This window comes from Mytilus galloprovincialis, chromosome 12 (assembly GCF_965363235.1).
Source record: "Mytilus galloprovincialis chromosome 12, xbMytGall1.hap1.1, whole genome shotgun sequence".
Lineage (NCBI taxonomy): Eukaryota > Metazoa > Mollusca > Bivalvia > Mytilida > Mytilidae > Mytilus > Mytilus galloprovincialis.
This window is the reverse complement of record NC_134849.1, coordinates 4,053,371-4,069,029: the sequence shown is the minus strand read 5'-3', so window position 1 is coordinate 4,069,029 and position 15,659 is coordinate 4,053,371. Positions and strand designations below refer to the sequence as shown.

The window sequence follows — 15,659 nt, the reverse complement described above, 5'->3', positions numbered from 1 at the left end:
ACAACTAAAGTTTGCGATGTCTAAAGCAGCAGTTTTCTTTCCTTATAAATACATTGTGCTCACAACATGACAACTAAAGTTTGCGATGTCTAAAGCAGCAGTTTTCTTTCCTTATAAATACATTGTGCTCACAACATGACAACTAAAGTTGGCGATGTCTAAAGCAGCAGTTTGCTATCTTTATAAATACATTGTGCTCACAACATGACAACTAAAGTTGGCGATGTCTAAAGCAGCAGTTTGCTATCTTTATAAATACATTGTGCTCACAACATGACAACTAAAGTTGGCGATGTCTAAAGCAGCAGTTTGCTATCTTTATAAATACATTGTGCTCACAACATGACAACTAAAGTTGGCGATGTCTAAAGCAGCAGTTTGCTATCTTTATAAATACATAGTGCTCACAACATGACAACTAAAGTTGGCGATGTCTAAAGCAGCAGTTTGCTATCTTTATAAATACATTGTGCTCACAACATGACAACTAAAGTTGGCGATGTCTAAAGCAGCAGTTTGCTATCAATATAAATACATTGTGCTCACAACATGACAACTTAAGTTTGCGATGTCTAAAGCAGCAGTTTGCTATCTTTATAAATACATTGTGCTCACAACATGACAACTAAAGTTGGCGATGTCTAAAGCAGCAGTTTGCTATCTTTATAAATACATTGTGCTCACAACATGACAACTAAAGTCGGCGATGTCTAAAGCAGAAGTTTTCTTTCCTTATAAATACATTGTGCTCACAACATGACAACTAAAGTTTGCGATGTCTAAAGCAGCAGTTTTCTTTCCTTATAAATACATTGTGCTCACAACATGACAACTAAAGTTTGCGATGTCTAAAGCAGCAGTTTTCTTTCCTTATAAATACATTGTGCTCACAACATGACAACTAAAGTTGGCGATGTCTGAAGCAGCAGTTTGCTATCTTTATAAATACATTGTGCTCACAACATGACAACTAAAGTTGGCGATGTCTGAAGCAGCAGTTTGCTATCTTTATTAATACATTGTGCTTACAACATGACAACTAAAGTTGGCGATGTCTGAAGCAGCAGTTTGCTATCTTTATAAATACATTGTGCTCACAACATGACAACTAAAGTTTGCGATGTCTAAAGCAGCAGTTTTCTTTCCTTATAAATACATAGTGCTCACAACATGACAACTAAAGTTGGCGATGTCTAAAGCAGCAGTGTGCTATCTTTATAAATACATTGTGCTCACAACATGACAACTAAAGTTGGCGATGTCTAAAGCAGCAGTTTTCTTTCCTTATAAATACATAGTGCTCACAACATGACAACTAAAGTTTGCGATGTCTAAAGCAGCAGTTTTCTTTCCGTATAAATATATAGTGCTCACAACATGACAACTAAAGTTGGCGATGTCTAAAGCAGCAGTTTGCTATCTTTATAAATACATTGTGCTCACAACATGACAACTAAAGTTTGCGATGTCTAAAGCAGCAGTTTTCTTTCCTTATAAATACACAGTGCTCACAACATGACAACTACAGTTGGCGATGTCTAAAGCAGCAGTTTGCTACCATTATAAATACATTGTGCTCACAACATGACAACTAAAGTTTGCGATGTCTAAAGCAGCAGTTTGCTATCTTTATAAATACATTGTGCTCACAACATGACAACTAAAGTTGGCGATGTCTAAAGCAGCAGTTTTCTTTCCTTATAAATACATAGTGCTCACAACATGACAACTAAAGTTGGCGATGTCTAAAGCAGCAGTTTGCTATCTTTATAAATACATTGTGCTCACAACATGACAACTAAAGTTGGCGATGTCTGAAGCAGCAGTTTGCTATCTTTATAAATACATTGTGCTCACAACATGACAACTAAAGTTGGCGATGTCTAAAGCAGCAGTTTGCTATCTTTATAAATACATTGTGCTCACAACATGACAACTAAAGTTGGCGATGTCTAAAGCAGCAGTTTGCTATCTTTATAAATACATTGTGCTCACAACATGACAACTAAAGTTGGCGATGTCTAAAGCAGCAGTTTGCTATCTTTATAAATACATTGTGCTCACAACATGACAACTAAAGTTGGCGATGTCTAAAGCAGCAGTTTTCTTTCCTTATAAATACATTGTGCTCACAACATGACAACTCAAGTTGGCGATGTCTAAAGCAGCAGTTTGCTATCTTTATAAATACATTGTGCTCACAACATGACAACTAAAGTTGGCGATGTCTAAAGCAGCAGTTTGCTATCAATATAAATACATTGTGCTCACAACATGACAACTAAAGTTGGCGATGTCTGAAGCAGCTGTTTGCTATCAATATAAATACATTGTGCTCACAACATGACAACTAAAGTTGGCGATGTCTAAAGCAGCAGTTTGCTATCAATATAAATACATTGTGCTCACAACATGACAACTAAAGTTGGCGATGTCTAAAGCAGCAGTTTGCTATCTTTATAAATACATTGTGCTCACAACATGACAACTAAAGTTGGCGATGTCTAAAGCAGCAGTTTGCTATCAATATAAATACATTGTGCTCACAACATGACAACTTAAGTTGGCGATGTCTAAAGCAGCAGTTTGCTATCTTTATAAATACATTGTGCTCACAACATGACAACTAAAGTTGGCGATGTCTAAAGCAGCAGTTTGCTATCTTTATAAATACATTGTGCTCACAACATGACAACTAAAGTTGGCGATGTCTAAAGCAGAAGTTTTCTTTCCTGATAAATACATTGTGCTCACAACATGACAACTAAAGTTTGCGATGTCTAAAGCAGCAGTTTTCTTTCCTTATAAATACATTGTGCTCACAACATGACAACTAAAGTTTGCGATGTCTAAAGCAGCAGTTTTCTTTCCTGATAAATACATTGTGCTCACAACATGACAACTAAAGTTGGCGATGTCTGAAGCAGCAGTTTGCTATCTTTATAAATACATTGTGCTCACAACATGACAACTAAAGTTGGCGATGTCTGAAGCAGCAGTTTGCTATCTTTATTAATACATTGTGCTCACAACATGACAACTAAAGTTGGCGATGTCTGAAGCAGCAGTTTGCTATCTTTATAAATACATTGTGCTCACAACATGACAACTAAAGTTTGCGATGTCTAAAGCAGCAGTTTTCTTTCCTTATAAATACATAGTGCTCACAACATGACAACTAAAGTTGGCGATGTCTAAAGCAGCAGTGTGTTATCTTTATAAATACATTGTGCTCACAACATGACAACTAAAGTTGGCGATGTCTAAAGCAGCAGTTTTCTTTCCTTATAAATACATAGTGCTCACAACATCACAACTAAAGTTTGCGATGTCTAAAGCAGCAGTTTTCTTTCCTTATAAATATATAGTGCTCACAACATGACAACTAAAGTTGGCGATGTCTAAAGCAGCAGTTTGCTATCATTATAAATACATAGTGTTCACAACATGACAACTAAAGTTGGCGATGTCTAAAGCAGCAGTTTGCTATCTTTATAAATACATTGTGCTCACAACATGACAACTAAAGTTAGCGATGTCTAAAGCAGCAGTTTGCTATCTTTATAAATACATTGTGCTCACAACATGACAACTAAAGTTGGCGATGTCTAAAGCAGCAGTTTGCTATCTTTATAAATACATTGTGCTCACAACATGACAACTAAAGTTGGCGATGTCTAAAGCAGCAGTTTGCTATCAATATAAATACATTGTGCTCACAACATGACAACTAAAGTTGGCGATGTCTAAAGCAGCAGTTTGCTATCTTTATAAATACATTGTGCTCACAACATGACAACTAAAGTTGGCGATGTCTAAAGCAGCAGTTTGCTATCTTTATAAATACATTGTGCTCACAACATGACAACTAAAGTTGGCGATGTCTGAAGCAGCAGTTTGCTATCTTTATAAATACATTGTGCTCACAACATGACAACTAAAGTTGGCGATGTCTAAAGCAGCAGTTTGCTATCTTTATAAATACATTGTGCTCACAACATGACAACTAAAGTTGGCGATGTCTAAAGCAGCAGTTTGCTATCTTTTTAAATACATTGTGCTCACAACATGACAACTAAAGTTGGCGATGTCTAAAGCAGCAGTTTGCTATCTTTATAAATACATAGTGCTCACAACATGACAACTAAAGTTGGCGATGTCTAAAGCAGCAGTTTGCTATCTTTATAAATACATTGTGCTCACAACATGACAACTAAAGTTGGCGATGTCTAAAGCAGCAGTTTGCTATCAATATAAATACATTGTGCTCACAACATGACAACTTAAGTTGGCGATGTCTAAAGCAGCAGTTTGCTATCTTTATAAATACATTGTGCTCACAACATGACAACTAAAGTTGGCGATGTCTAAAGCAGCAGTTTGCTATCTTTATAAATACATTGTGCTCACAACATGACAACTAAAGTTGGCGATATCTAAAGCAGAAGTTTTCTTTCCTTATAAATACATTGTGCTCACAACATGACAACTAAAGTTTGCGATGTCTAAAGCAGCAGTTTTCTTTCCTTATAAATACATTGTGCTCACAACATGACAACTAAAGTTTGCGATGTCTAAAGCAGCAGTTTTCTTTCCTTATAAATACATTGTGCTCACAACATGACAACTAAAGTTGGCGATGTCTGAAGCAGCAGTTTGCTATCTTTATAAATACATTGTGCTCACAACATGACAACTAAAGTTGGCGATGTCTGAAGCAGCAGTTTGCTATCTTTATTAATACATTGTGCTCACAACATGACAACTAAAGTTGGCGATGTCTGAAGCAGCAGTTTGCTATCTTTATAAATACATTGTGCTCACAACATGACAACTAAAGTTTGCGATGTCTAAAGCAGCAGTTTTCTTTCCTTATAAATACATAGTGCTCACAACATGACAACTAAAGTTGGCGATGTCTAAAGCAGCAGTGTGCTATCTTTATAAATACATTGTGCTCACAACATGACAACTAAAGTTGGCGATGTCTAAAGCAGCAGTTTTCTTTCCTTATAAATACATAGTGCTCACAACATGACAACTAAAGTTTGCGATGTCTAAAGCAGCAGTTTTCTTTTCTTATAAATATATAGTGCTCACAACATGACAACTAAAGTTGGCGATGTCTAAAGCAGCAGTTTGCTATCATTATAAATACATAGTGTTCACAACATGACAACTAAAGTTGGCGATGTCTAAAGCAGCAGTTTGCTATCTTTATAAATACATTGTGCTCACAACATGACAACTAAAGTTAGCGATGTCTAAAGCAGCAGTTTGCTATCTTTATAAATACATTGTGCTCACAACATGACAACTAAAGTTGGCGATGTCTAAAGCAGCAGTTTGCTATCTTTATAAATACATTGTGCTCACAACATGACAACTAAAGTTGGCGATGTCTAAAGCAGCAGTTTGCTATCTTTATAAATACATTGTGCTCACAACATGACAACTAAAGTTGGCGATGTCTAAAGCAGCAGTTTGCTATCTTTATAAATACATTGTGCTCACAACATGACAACTAAAGTTTGCGATGTCTAAAGCAGCAGTTTGCTATCTTTATAAATACATTGTGCTCACAACATGACAACTAAAGTTGGCGATGTCTAAAGCAGCAGTTTGCTATCTTTATAAATACATAGTGCTCACAACATGACAACTAAAGTTGGCGATGTCTAAAGCAGCAGTTTGCTATCTTTATAAATACATTGTGCTCACAACATGACAACTAAAGTTGGCGATGTCTGAAGCAGCAGTTTGCTATCTTTATAAATACATTGTGCTCACAACATGACAACTAAAGTTGGCGATGTCTAAAGCAGCAGTTTGCTATCTTTATAAATACATTGTGCTCACAACATGACAACTAAAGTTTGCGATGTCTAAAGCAGCAGTTTTCTTTCCTTATAAATACATTGTGCTCACAACATGACAACTAAAGTTTGCGATGTCTAAAGCAGCAGTTTTCTTTCCTTATAAATACATTGTGCTCACAACATGACAACTAAAGTTGGCGATGTCTAAAGCAGCAGTTTGCTATCTTTATAAATACATTGTGCTCACAACATGACAACTAAAGTTGGCGATGTCTAAAGCAGCAGTTTGCTATCTTTATAAATACATTGTGCTCACAACATGACAACTAAAGTTGGCGATGTCTAAAGCAGCAGTTTGCTATCTTTATAAATACATTGTGCTCACAACATGACAACTAAAGTTGGCGATGTCTAAAGCAGCAGTTTGCTATCTTTATAAATACATAGTGCTCACAACATGACAACTAAAGTTGGCGATGTCTAAAGCAGCAGTTTGCTATCTTTATAAATACATTGTGCTCACAACATGACAACTAAAGTTGGCGATGTCTAAAGCAGCAGTTTGCTATCAATATAAATACATTGTGCTCACAACATGACAACTTAAGTTTGCGATGTCTAAAGCAGCAGTTTGCTATCTTTATAAATACATTGTGCTCACAACATGACAACTAAAGTTGGCGATGTCTAAAGCAGCAGTTTGCTATCTTTATAAATACATTGTGCTCACAACATGACAACTAAAGTCGGCGATGTCTAAAGCAGAAGTTTTCTTTCCTTATAAATACATTGTGCTCACAACATGACAACTAAAGTTTGCGATGTCTAAAGCAGCAGTTTTCTTTCCTTATAAATACATTGTGCTCACAACATGACAACTAAAGTTTGCGATGTCTAAAGCAGCAGTTTTCTTTCCTTATAAATACATTGTGCTCACAACATGACAACTAAAGTTGGCGATGTCTGAAGCAGCAGTTTGCTATCTTTATAAATACATTGTGCTCACAACATGACAACTAAAGTTGGCGATGTCTGAAGCAGCAGTTTGCTATCTTTATTAATACATTGTGCTTACAACATGACAACTAAAGTTGGCGATGTCTGAAGCAGCAGTTTGCTATCTTTATAAATACATTGTGCTCACAACATGACAACTAAAGTTTGCGATGTCTAAAGCAGCAGTTTTCTTTCCTTATAAATACATAGTGCTCACAACATGACAACTAAAGTTGGCGATGTCTAAAGCAGCAGTGTGCTATCTTTATAAATACATTGTGCTCACAACATGACAACTAAAGTTGGCGATGTCTAAAGCAGCAGTTTTCTTTCCTTATAAATACATAGTGCTCACAACATGACAACTAAAGTTTGCGATGTCTAAAGCAGCAGTTTTCTTTCCGTATAAATATATAGTGCTCACAACATGACAACTAAAGTTGGCGATGTCTAAAGCAGCAGTTTGCTATCATTATAAATACATAGTGTTCACAACATGACAACTAAAGTTGGCGATGTCTAAAGCAGCAGTTTGCTATCTTTATAAATACATTGTGCTCACAACATGACAACTAAAGTTAGCGATGTCTAAAGCAGCAGTTTGCTATCTTTATAAATACATTGTGCTCACAACATGACAACTAAAGTTGGCGATGTCTAAAGCAGCAGTTTGCTATCTTTATAAATACATTGTGCTCACAACATGACAACTAAAGTTGGCGATGTCTAAAGCAGCAGTTTGCTATCAATATAAATACATTGTGCTCACAACATGACAACTAAAGTTGGCGATGTCTAAAGCAGCAGTTTGCTATCTTTATAAATACATTGTGCTCACAACATGACAACTAAAGTTGGCGATGTCTAAAGCAGCAGTTTGCTATCTTTATAAATACATTGTGCTCACAACATGACAACTAAAGTTGGCGATGTCTGAAGCAGCAGTTTGCTATCTTTATAAATACATTGTGCTCACAACATGACAACTAAAGTTGGCGATGTCTAAAGCAGCAGTTTTCTTTCCTTATAAATACATTGTGCTCACAACATGACAACTAAAGTTGGCGATGTCTAAAGCAGCAGTTTGCTATCTTTATAAATACATTGTGCTCACACCATGACAACTAAAGTTTGCGATGTCTAAAGCAGCAGTTTTCTTTCCTTATAAATACATTGTGCTCACAACATGACAACTAAAGTTTGCGATGTCTAAAGCAGCAGTTTTCTTTCCTTATAAATACATTGTGCTCACAACATGACAACTAAAGTTGGCGATGTCTAAAGCAGCAGTTTGCTATCTTTATAAATACATTGTGCTCACAACATGACAACTAAAGTTGGCGATGTCTAAAGCAGCAGTTTGCTATCTTTATAAATACATTGTGCTCACAACATGACAACTAAAGTTGGCGATGTCTAAAGCAGCAGTTTGCTATCTTTATAAATACATTGTGCTCACAACATGACAACTAAAGTTGGCGATGTCTAAAGCAGCAGTTTGCTATCTTTATAAATACATAGTGCTCACAACATGACAACTAAAGTTGGCGATGTCTAAAGCAGCAGTTTGCTATCTTTATAAATACATTGTGCTCACAACATGACAACTAAAGTTGGCGATGTCTGAAGCAGCAGTTTGCTATCTTTATAAATACATTGTGCTCACAACATGACAACTAAAGTTGGCGATGTCTAAAGCAGCAGTTTGCTATCTTTATAAATACATTGTGCTCACAACATGACAACTAAAGTTTGCGATGTCTAAAGCAGCAGTTTTCTTTCCTTATAAATACATAGTGCTCACAACATGACAACTAAAGTTGGCGATGTCTAAAGCAGCAGTTTGCTATCTTTATAAATACATTGTGCTCACAACATGACAACTAAAGTTTGCGATGTCTGAAGCAGCAGTTTGCTATCTTTATAAATACATTGTGCTCACAACATGACAACTAAAGTTGGCGATGTCTGAAGCAGCAGTTTGCTATCTTTATAAATACATTGTGCTCACAACATGACAACTAAAGTTGGCGATGTCTAAAGCAGCAGTTTTCTTTCCTTATAAATACATTGTGCTCACAACATGACAACTAAAGTTGGCGATGTCTGAAGCAGCAGTTTGCTATCTTTATAAATACATTGTGCTCACAACATGACAACTAAAGTTGGCGATGTCTAAAGCAGCAGTTTTCTTTCCTTATAAATACATAGTGCTCACAACATGACAACTAAAGTTTGCGATGTCTAAAGCAGCAGTTTTCTTTCCTTATAAATACATTGTGCTCACAACATGACAACTAAAGTTTGCTTTTTCTAAAGTAGCAGTTTGTTTTCTATCATTACATAATGCCCACAACAGGACAACAGCAGCAGTTTACTATCATTATGGAATACGTACAACAGTATTGATATATTCTGGTATGGTTATAGAAGCATTTTTCCACAGTAATGGGTCAGGTTGCTCTCCTGTTCTTTTCCAGAGACTTGTCAAGGTGGATAGTTTTTCCCCAGCAAATACTTCCAAATCCCCTATTGAACCCCCCCTCATATTGTACTGGAAATTGAGACACCAACTACTAACTGAAACAATTAAGTGGATTATGAATAGATTATAGAGAGGTTACACATACTTAACATTGAGATTATAAAAAAGAAGATGTCTATTATCAAGAATACAATTATAATTACAATGAAATACGAGCATATTTCTCAAAAAGATTATGTAATGATTTAGTAATTTATATTTCAAGCTCAAGCTTACTTACAGTTTTAATTTTTATTTATAAATATTAAGGCCGGCATAAGGTACTGGAAATTTTCTGAAACACATAACATTTTTTTTTTTATTTAGCAGAGAAAGAACTTAAAGAAGACAGCTACCTGGAAAGCTAACATCTTCAGTTGTAAGTATAGCTTGATGACCATTACGTCTTGGGAGTGAAGACTCTATGTATATGTAGTAATCTCCCTCGGCTGCACTTAATGGTCCTGTGTCACTACTAAAGGTTTCCAACTTAAAAAATAAATTAGTTCATTTATCTTATTTTGTATCATTAAAAATTTGTGACTTTCACATTTTATGACATCAGAGCCAAAAACAAATGTGTGTTATACATTATAATTTTACCTAAGGAAAAAACTCTCCTTGTACTTTTGGAGTACTGTTAATTAAGAAATTATTCCGATGTTGTTTTTTTAAATCAGAAAAGGCAATAATAAGAACTTGCAATTTAGAATCTAATACATATATATGTATGGTGTTCTCTGAAAATCAAAATAATTAAAAGACTCTTAAATGCAAGCAATTATCGGAAATTACAGTAGTGTAATAATATTTTTAATACAAATAAAACATGTAAAAGGAGTTTATTGGTGTCTGGTTTTGCACTGAATATCCTCTTTTATGTTTTAAAAATATTCTTTTTGTTTTACCGTAACAAATCACTGATCTTATATCCATACAAATCAGGGAAAAGGGCTATACTGTATTATATAATGAAAGTCTTTGTATGACAAAAAAGAAGGATACAGACTGAGGATACCAAACAAAGACCTTCCAGTTTATACAGTGCAAAAAGAACATGGCGGTAGAAAGAAGAAAAATTTGCACAGGAACCATTTACTACCTGTAGGATTCATCACAGAAACACATGAGCATGATGAAGAGAACAGACCAGTACTGACAATAAGGAAAAGAAAGCCAACAAAAGTACCACCTACAATGATAACTGATAGACCAGTATCTATTCAGGACTACAGACAGAATGATTAGTCAGTTGAATTGGTCGTTATCGTTCAGATGCTGATGATGACAGTAACCCATCCGTTACAGATTCAACATCACAGCAAGGAGAGCAAAATGAGGTATTAGCGACAGAAGCTTCAGGATCTGATCGGGACGCCCTTTCTCAGGCTGAACCAACTTATTTAAAGATCTACAAACAGAAGCTGCAAAGACATTTTAGATATTGTGAAAACTCCACAGAGCATCAGGGAGGAGTATGGGCTAGCGTGTATTTATTCACGATTAAATAAATACTTGTATGATTTTGTAATTTATATTTTATTTCCGATTTCAATTGGTTTTAGATAAAGTTGATTTTATTCCAAATTCATATTTGTGTTTTCGTTTCCAAATAGATTAATTACGGATTGTAATTAATTATGAGTGGTGTTATTCGTATTTTATATTCACGGACTTTGACGAATGACTAGTTTTACCTAAATTATTACTCACTTCTACTATTCTGATGATCAGTGTTTTACGCTTGATTTGACCGCACACTTGCTTCTATTGCATTGGTTACATGTATATATCTTTTGGCGGTTTATTTCTATTTAGTCTATATTCAATTGTGGATTGATGTTTAAACAGAACGACGTTTCATATACTGTATGCTGTTTTCATATTTTGTACTTTTCGCATCATTTGGCGGAATTCCACAACTATTTCAGGTCAGTTTACTTACTTATCTCTTTTGATATTTTTCTATATCTTATTTCCATTTGATTTTATTACCGGATTAATCAGTATTTCACGAACGGGTAACTTTCCATTTTAGCATGAATTCGTAGTGAGAATGTGTTTCGTGTGATTGGTGAGTGAATGTTGTAAATTATTTAAAAGGTTAACGTAACTTTTATAACAGGCACATTATTGATTTACATTTGAATTACATAATTAAAGCCTGAGAATAAATATTGTAAAGATAAACCTATTGAATGCCGAATATTTGTGCAAAATGAGTCCGAGAGTAAATAGGTAAAATGTTAACTTGACTTATACTTTTCAGAGTCTTTATAATATTTTTGTCTCCGTTTGATAGATTTTAAGTACTATTTTAGTCTGTGCATAGTAACTATAATTTAGTATTTTTTATACAGGTATTTGAAAGAGTTCTGCACATGATGTTGAGGCATAACTTTTGTACCTCATACGTGGGTTTCTTTTCTATCCAGAACCCTATATAGTCTACTATTTATTTATGCCTATATAGTGCGACTACAAAGTCTGAGGTCGATATACTTCTTGATGTCGACATATCCTCGTATCGACCTCATAAAAAGGCTACAATTGGGACCTCATAATGGTCACTAAGTCAGAAGTAACACATAAATTCATGTGTTTGGTTGTTGTGATTGGATAAACATTCTGACAATTACAGTACAATATTAGTACTCTTAAGAAGTTACCATGCAATATAAATCTTCTATGCTGTTTTCAATTTACCTTTGAATAATAGTTGATCTTGTGATTTTTTTCTAAACGAATACAAAAGTAAGAATATACACAACCATAATTTAAATAAATGTATGGGCTTTCCTTCAATTATTTGTTCATTTTAAGGTCTGTCAGCATGTGAAGTTTTGTCTACAAAATCTTCTTTTAGAAAAAAAAATAATTAAAAAAATGATAAGTCAACAACAATATAACTTAATTCAAAACTTACGCGAAATCAAACGATGTTTTTTTGAAAGATACACTGGATTTTTCTAAGAACTTACAGAATGTCGTGTCCAATCAAAGTCATCCTGATCTGATTCAAAGAATATACATGGTGCCCCCTCAGTCTCAAATCCACAGCTGTAGCCTATAACTGGCGACAAAAGGTCGAATGTAATGCACTTTAGAATCAGATTGCAAACATTGTTCATTTCTTATACATGCAAATTTCTTATTATAGTAGATACTTTATTTCGCGTTTATCACCAGCCCAGCAGTCAGCACTTCGGTGCTGACAAGAATATCAATCATGTGGTCATTTTTAAAAATTTCCGGTTTACAAAACTTCGAATTTTATGAATAAAATAAGGATTTTCTTATCTCAAGCAGAGATTACCTTATCCGTATTTGGCATTACTTTTTCGAAATTTTGGTCCTCAATGCTCTTCAACTTTTTACTTGTTTGGCTTTATGAATATTTTGATCGGATCGTCACCACTGATGAGTCTTATGTAGACGAAACGCGCGTCTGGGGTATTAAATTATAATCCTGGTATCTCTCAAAACTATTTGCAATTAAGGTTTGGGATATTTGTCTCATTGGCAATCATACCACTTCTCCATACTTGAATGCTCGTTTATTGGTTCTCTAGTATGTTGGTCTAATATTTATTTCATACCATCATGTCTTTTGTACAGAAGGACTTTATACTGAGGAATAATGGCAACAGCTGTAAACCGCTGTTGAAAACTCATACATCGATGGAGAGAAAACAAATATGGGTTAAAAACTAAAAAACAATGGAGAACTATTTGAGGGAAACACTGAAGTGCAACAAAACCAAACGCCAACATACAGATACACGGTCTGTTTAATAACAAATGTCAAATTCCCTTTTTGGAACAGGACATATGAAGAAGATTTACTGACAAACAACTTATTTTGCGAGTTTCCAAAGTAGAAAAATAACGTGAGTTCGAATCGTTGCTAATATGTGAAAAAATTAGAAAAAAATGGGAACTGTCAAAACATCATACAATTAAATAACCTTGAGTTAGAAGGGAACAATAAGTTATCAAAGGTACCAGGATTATTATTTAATACGCCAGACGCGCATTTCGTCTACAAAAGACTCATCAGTGACGCTCATATCAAAATAATTATAAAGCCAAACAAGTACATAGTTGAAGAGCATTGAGGATCCAAAATTCTAAAAGGTTGTGCCAAATACGGCTAGGGTAATCAGGTATATTTGTTATCACACAGTCCGTTTCTATGTATGTTGGCGTGTGGTTTTGTTGCACTAAAGTGTTTCTGTTGTTCGGTTTTTTCCCTCTAATAGTTGATTTGTTTCCGTCGTTATAAGTTTCTGAGCCACATTTGTTTTCTCTCTATCGATTTATGGCTTTTTAACAGCGGTATGAATTAAAATTTCAAAAATACAGAATACCGAGGAAAATTCAAAACGGAAAAAGTCCCTAATCAAATGGCAAAATCAAAAGATCAAACGAATGGATAACAACTGTCATATTACTGACTTGGAACATGCATTTTCTTATATAGAAAATTGGAAATTGAACCTAGTTTTATAACTAGCGTAACCTCTCACTTGTATGACAGCCGCATCAAATTCCAATATATTGACAACGATGTGTGAACAAAACAAAATTGAGAAAGGAAATGAAGAATGTGTCAAAGCGACAACAACCCGACCATAGAGCAGACAACAGCCAAAGGCCACCAATGGGTCTTCAACGTAGCGAGAAACTCCCGCACCCGGAGGCGTCCTTCAGCTGGCCCCTTAAAAAATATGTATACTAATATAGTGATAATGGACGTCATAATAAACTCCGAATTATACACAAGAAACATACATAATAGGTAAAAATGTCAATAATACAGCAGTCAACATTGTGCTATAATACTAATCACTAAACTAACACACAATCATGTCACAACGAAGCACAAAATGGCATACAGACCAATCCTATAAGTAAAGTTTAAGACAAGAATACACACATTTACCATAGTACAGGATGTACAGAGCCACGTCATTTATGTAACGAATAAACGTAAAAAGGCATATAAATAAGGCCGTTAATTGTCTCGTTGGAAATGTTTTACATTGTCATTTCGGGTTTTTGCTCATTGTTGAAGGCCGTAAGGTGATCTATAGTTTTTCTTTTCTGTGTCAGTTTGGTCTATTGTGGAGAGTTGTCTCCTTGGCAATCATACCACATCTTCTGTTTTCATATATAGACAAAGCACATACCAAAAAAGAAAGACGAGCAACAAACAAGTTTTCGAAGTAACAACAAATGGCATATTGACAAAGCACATTAGAAAAATGATAGACAAGAATACAAGAATACCATAAACAATAATGACAGTAACTTAATACCAATAAACTTGATAAAAAAAAAAACAAGTATTTAACAAATACGCACAAAAAGGCATATATCAAATGTAACAACCTTATTCATTGCTTTCTTATTTTTGAAATTTTATTTCAGATCCACCCATACACGATTGAAAGGTTCTAAACAACCGAATGGCCAGATCAACATGGTTCTAACGAGACGATTTTAATTTTAAATTTATCAATTTCCCGAACATTTGTAGCAATATACTAACTCAGACTGCATATGGGATATATATTTCCCAACTTATTCGGTATGGTAGTGTCACCAGTGTTTGAATAAAAAGTTGCTGAACCAGGGGTATGTCAACGAACGTCTGGTCCTTTTTCTTAAAAAAAAGATCATCAGAAGGTATCAAGAACATGTTGATAAATATCCTGTATCAACTTCAGAAACAATTCACGATTGTCTTGAAGTATGCAAGTGTCAAGATTTTTAAAGAATCATATAGTAAAAAAAAAGGACATTTGTGACCTTTCATTGCTATTTTATATAATATGTAAGCAGCCTTTTTGTTATCTAATATGAAATAAAGAATACCGAACCATTCGCTAATCTTGCAATAACTCATCAAGGACAGGGCTAACCAATGATTGTACTGTTGGCTTCCTTTGGAAAATTTCCAACATTTCAGTTTTGATAAAAATATGTAATTTTCAGATTTGAAATGTCTCCTTCGTCGGATTTACATGACGCCATCATCATGGAGTTAAACAATTTAATGTTTCCAAAATAACTTTTGAAGTAAATTTTATTTGCAATATCGTATTTTGTTCAAACCCACGCCCAAATAGTTTACTCTATTCGAAACAGAGTTTCGCATAATGTATGTGTATACATTTGCACTTACTTTGACAACATGGCCCTCCATTGCAACATATACCTTGTTGCGTCCACCCTGAATCAAATGTATCAGCACATGTACCAGGATTTCGTCCACATCTACCATTTGCAGCAAGACATTTGTCAGTGAGCCCTGA

At 34.8% G+C, this 15,659-nt stretch overlaps 1 protein-coding gene across 1 annotated transcript in view; it reads right to left on the bottom strand.

The window, feature by feature from the left end:
* Window positions 1-15,659, bottom strand: part of LOC143055410 (MAM domain-containing glycosylphosphatidylinositol anchor protein 2-like) — a 66,115-nt gene that overhangs the window by 38,566 nt on the left and 11,890 nt on the right. The window contains exons 3-6 of the mRNA XM_076228543.1: window positions 15,530-15,655; window positions 12,321-12,412; window positions 9,696-9,828; window positions 9,214-9,395 (exon numbers count right to left, since the gene is read on the bottom strand). Coding sequence (XP_076084658.1) covers window positions 9,214-9,395; window positions 9,696-9,828; window positions 12,321-12,412; window positions 15,530-15,655 — 533 coding nt within the window. The remainder of the gene's footprint in view (window positions 1-9,213; window positions 9,396-9,695; window positions 9,829-12,320; window positions 12,413-15,529; window positions 15,656-15,659) is intronic.